The sequence below is a fragment of the Neovison vison genome, chromosome 1 (genome assembly GCF_020171115.1).
Source record: "Neovison vison isolate M4711 chromosome 1, ASM_NN_V1, whole genome shotgun sequence".
NCBI lineage: Eukaryota > Metazoa > Chordata > Mammalia > Carnivora > Mustelidae > Neogale > Neogale vison.
Window position 1 is genome coordinate 159,889,552 of NC_058091.1, and position 4,227 is coordinate 159,893,778.

The 4,227-nt window shown below is 41.0% G+C and overlaps 1 protein-coding gene across 1 annotated transcript; it reads right to left on the bottom strand.

Annotated features, from left to right (window-relative positions):
• Positions 1-2,398: 2,398 nt before the first annotated feature.
• LOC122900553 (olfactory receptor 2L8-like) lies at positions 2,399-3,337 on the bottom strand. The gene has a single exon (XM_044239309.1). It carries the CDS (start codon positions 3,335-3,337, stop codon positions 2,399-2,401), a length of 939 nt encoding a protein of 312 aa, XP_044095244.1.
• Between the last annotated feature and the right edge of the window lie 890 nt (positions 3,338-4,227).

The window sequence follows — 4,227 nt, forward strand, 5'->3', positions numbered from 1 at the left end:
ACAGGCAGAAAGCCATGAGTTTCGTGGTTTGTTTTCTCCTCCTCTGGAATTCTGCTGCTCTCTCCTTGGTATTGAAACTGCACTCCTTGGTAGGTGAACTTGGTCTTGCCTGGATTTCTTGTTGATCTTCTGGGGGAGGGGCCTGGTGTAGTGATTCTCAAGTGTCTTTGCCCCAGGCGAAATTACACTTTCGCTTTGCTTTCAGGAGCTTTTGTTCCCTGAGAACTTTCCGTAGAGTTCCGGAGGACGGGAACACAAATGGCGGCCTCCTGGTCTCTGGCCGGAGGAGCCGAGAGCCCGAGGCCCCGCTCCCCAGTGCGCCCTCAGTGAACAGCTCCTAGTAACTCGCATCTGCCTAACCTCCGGCCGCGCTCCGAGCTCACCGAGCTTGCGACCGGTTCAAGGCAACTCCGAGCTGCGAGCTTACTGTTGGCTCTGTCTCTGCAGCCAGCTTTCCCGTTCCAATATGCGCAAGCTCTGCGACACTCAGACACCCCCAATCCTTCTGTGACCCAGCAGGACCTGAGGTCACGCTGACCCCGCGTGGGCTTCGCCCCGGTTTAGCCTCTGGAGCGATGTCCCTCAGCGGAACAGACTTTTAAAAGTCCTGATTTTGTGCTCCGTTGCTCCGCCGCTTGCCGGGAGCCGGCCCCTCCCCCCGGGGTCTATCTTCCCGTCGCTTTGGATTCACTTCTCCGCCAGTCCTACCTTTCAGAAAGTGGTTGTTTTTCTGTTTCTAGAATTGCTGTTCTTCTTCTCTTTGATCTGCCGATGGATTTGCAGGTGTTTGCAATCTTTAGATAAGCTCTCTAGCTGATCTCCTGCTAGCTGAAGTAGTCTCAGCCTGCTAGCTGAAGTAGTCTCAGCCTGCTACTTCTCCGCCATCTTGACTCCTCCCTCTTTTTTATTTTTTTTAAGATTTTATTTATTTATTTATTTGACAGAGAGAGATCACACGTAGGCAGAGAGGCAAGCAGAGAGAGAGAGGAGGAGGAAGCAGGCTCCCTGCTGAGCAGAGAGCCCGATATGGGACTCGATCCCAGGACCCTGAGATCATGACCTGTGCCGAAGGCAGAGGCTTAACCCACTGATCCACCCAGGCACCCTCCATCAATCTTTTCATACAATAGTTCTTGTTATTTAATAACCCATGTTGCATCTCCTCAATCATAATTGTTTATACTGTGGTACACCTGAAATAAGTTGTTTTCTTATGATTCATCTAGATTCCCCTAGGGTCCCTCTCATTAAAAAAAATATAAATTTCATTTCTTTTCTAATGTGGGAGGACTTCTAAGTTCATGAAGAATATTATCCTTAATCTCTATAACTATCATATTATATCAATCAGGAGAGCCAGTGTCCACTATTAAAGAGTAAACTTTAACAGAAATAAAACAAATAACCATATATCAATATTGATAAGTAGATACTAGATATATTATTTTTCTTTATAGAAATCTTTATAGAAAATTATAGGAATTTTCTTTATAGAAATTTTATAGAAATCTGGCAATGGTATAACATGTATTCTTCTTTTCTTCTCTTTTCAATATTTTGAGGATACATACTAAGTATATTAGAAGTAATACACTGGATAATACCATCAAGCTGGATTGTTTCCATGATCACTTCTACATATTAGGAATACCTTATTTTTTTTAAAGATTTATTTATTTATTTTAGGGAGGACAGGGCAAAATGAGAGAGGGAGAGTCTCATGCAGACTCCACATAAAGCACCAAGCCAGACATAGGGAAACCTTATTTTTAAAAATATTTTATTTATTTATTTGTCAGAGAGAGTGAGCACAGGCTAGCAGTGTGGCAGCAGAGGCAGAGGGAGAAGAAGGCTTCTGCTGAGCAAGGAGCCCAATGTGGGGCCTGATCCCAGGATGCTGTGATCATGACCTGAGCTGAAGGCAGCTGCTTAAGCAACTGAGCCACCCAGGCATCCCTTAGCAAAACCTTATAGCCCAAAAGGAAGAAATAATGACCTTTACCTTAGTTGAAAAATTATCACAAAGAAAACAAAAAGAGGGGCGCCTGGGTGGCTCAGTGGGTTAAAGCCTCTGCCTTCAGCTCAGGTCATGATCCCAGGGTTCTGGGATCGAGCCCCACATCAGGCTCTCTGCTCAACAGGGAGCCTGCTTCCTCTTCTCTCTCTGCCTGCTTCTCTGCCTACTTGTGATCTCTGTCTCTGAAATAAAATAAATAAAATCTTTAAAAAAAAAGAAAACAAAAAGAGTGATGAAACATATACATTTTATAAAATTTCAATTATTTTAATATTCTAATTTATTTTATTCCTTGCCTTCTATCCTGGAATAATATTGCTAAAGAATATACAAGGTGCAAGTAATCTACTTCTGAGACCACAGAACTAATGAGAACTTACTCTACATTTTTATAGAGCACATCTTTTGAATTAGTCTTCTCAAGGCACCTATCACCTCCCTGTTTCTCAGGCTGTAAATAATGGGGTTGAGCATTGGGGTCAGGATGGTGTAGAAGACAGCCAGAGCCTTGTCCTCTGTTGGAGATCGGAGGGATCTTGGGCGTAAATAAGTGTAAGCAAAGGGTGCATAGTAGAAAGTCACCACAGTTAGGTGGGTGCTGCAGGTCGAATAAGCCTTCTTCCTCCCCTCTGTTGACTGCATGTGGCAGATGGAAAATAGAACCCGGCCGTAAGAACATGCAATGCCAATGAAAGGAAACACAATCAAGAGTGTTGTGCTTACAAACACTGTGTACTCATAGACCCAGGTGTCCATGCAGGCCAGAGTCAACATGGCGGGGACATCACAGAAAAAATGGTTTATAGTCCTGGATCGGCAGTAAGGTATATGGAGGGCATATACAGTGTGGGCACAGGAGTTGATTGAGCCCATTATCCAAGATCCTATTATCATCAAAGCACATATTCTTTTATTCATATGAATGGGATAGTGGAGAGGAAAGCAAATAGCCACATAGCGATCATAGGCCATCGAAGCCAACAATAATCCCTCTCCACCGGCTAAAGTCAAGAAGAAGAAGCTCTGAACCCCACACCCAATGAAAGAAATAGTCTTGTTCCCAGAGAGATAATCAAAAGCCATCTTGGGGACAATGGTGGAGATGTAGTTCAGGTCCATGAGGGAGAGCTGGCTAAGTAGATAATACATTGGTGTGTGGAGATGAGTATCCACAAGGATGAGGATGATCATAGACAGGTTGCCAAAAAGGGCCATTAGGAAAATGAGAACAATGACAATGAAGAAGATCAAACCAATTCTTGATGGTGGAAACAACCCCGATAAGAAGAAATCTGTGGAAGTTTGGTTATTATATTCCATAGGGCATTAATTTAGTTTTCCCTAAAGACAGACACACATAAAGTATAAAAAACAAGTTCTCATTAATTCATTATCTGTGATTTATTCAGGAGACTCTGAAACTTAAAATAGTAATGATAATCAGAGTGCTTGGGTAGGTCAATCTGTTAACAGGCTGCCTTGGCTCAGGAAGCTTGATCCCAGGACTCTGGGATCAAGCTTTACACTGGGCTTCCTTCTCAGTGGGGAGCCTGCTTCTCCCTCTCTTGCTGACCCTCCCTCTTCTCTTGCACTCTCTTTCTCTCAAATGAATACTTCTAAAAAAATCTAAAAACAATAAATAATTATTTTGAAAAAAACTCACAATTTTCCTCCTAGATAAAATTTTATGAGGCAAACATCTATGTCTAAATATGTGAAATCTATTTTACAAAAATCTTCTCAATTTGTGAGAATTATGAATTTTGTAATGACTTTAATAAGATGTGTATTTTCCTACATAAATATAGCTATTAACAAAGTCAGAAATTATATCATATATGTAGGCATTATAAATCAATATAAATGAATTAAATTACAGACCCATTTGAATATAATTTTATGACTATTAGAAGGTGCTTTTTTAATAATTAAGTCCAATATTTCTGGAATTATAGTAGCCTATCAGTTCATATTGTAGATATATATTCATGTGCCTTGATTTCTGCTCAAAAAACCTGTCAAATCAAACTTTTTAGCAAGTATCATTTTTCCTTCCTTTTTTCTGCAGAAATATACTTTGAGTTATTTTGTCATATACTGTTTTCACAAAACAATTTTATTCATCCGTCTCACACAACTTCCAAAAACACTAGTTTAAGTAAGCCCTTTTCATGAGAACTTACTCTTTAATTTTTTTTGTAGCTTTCACG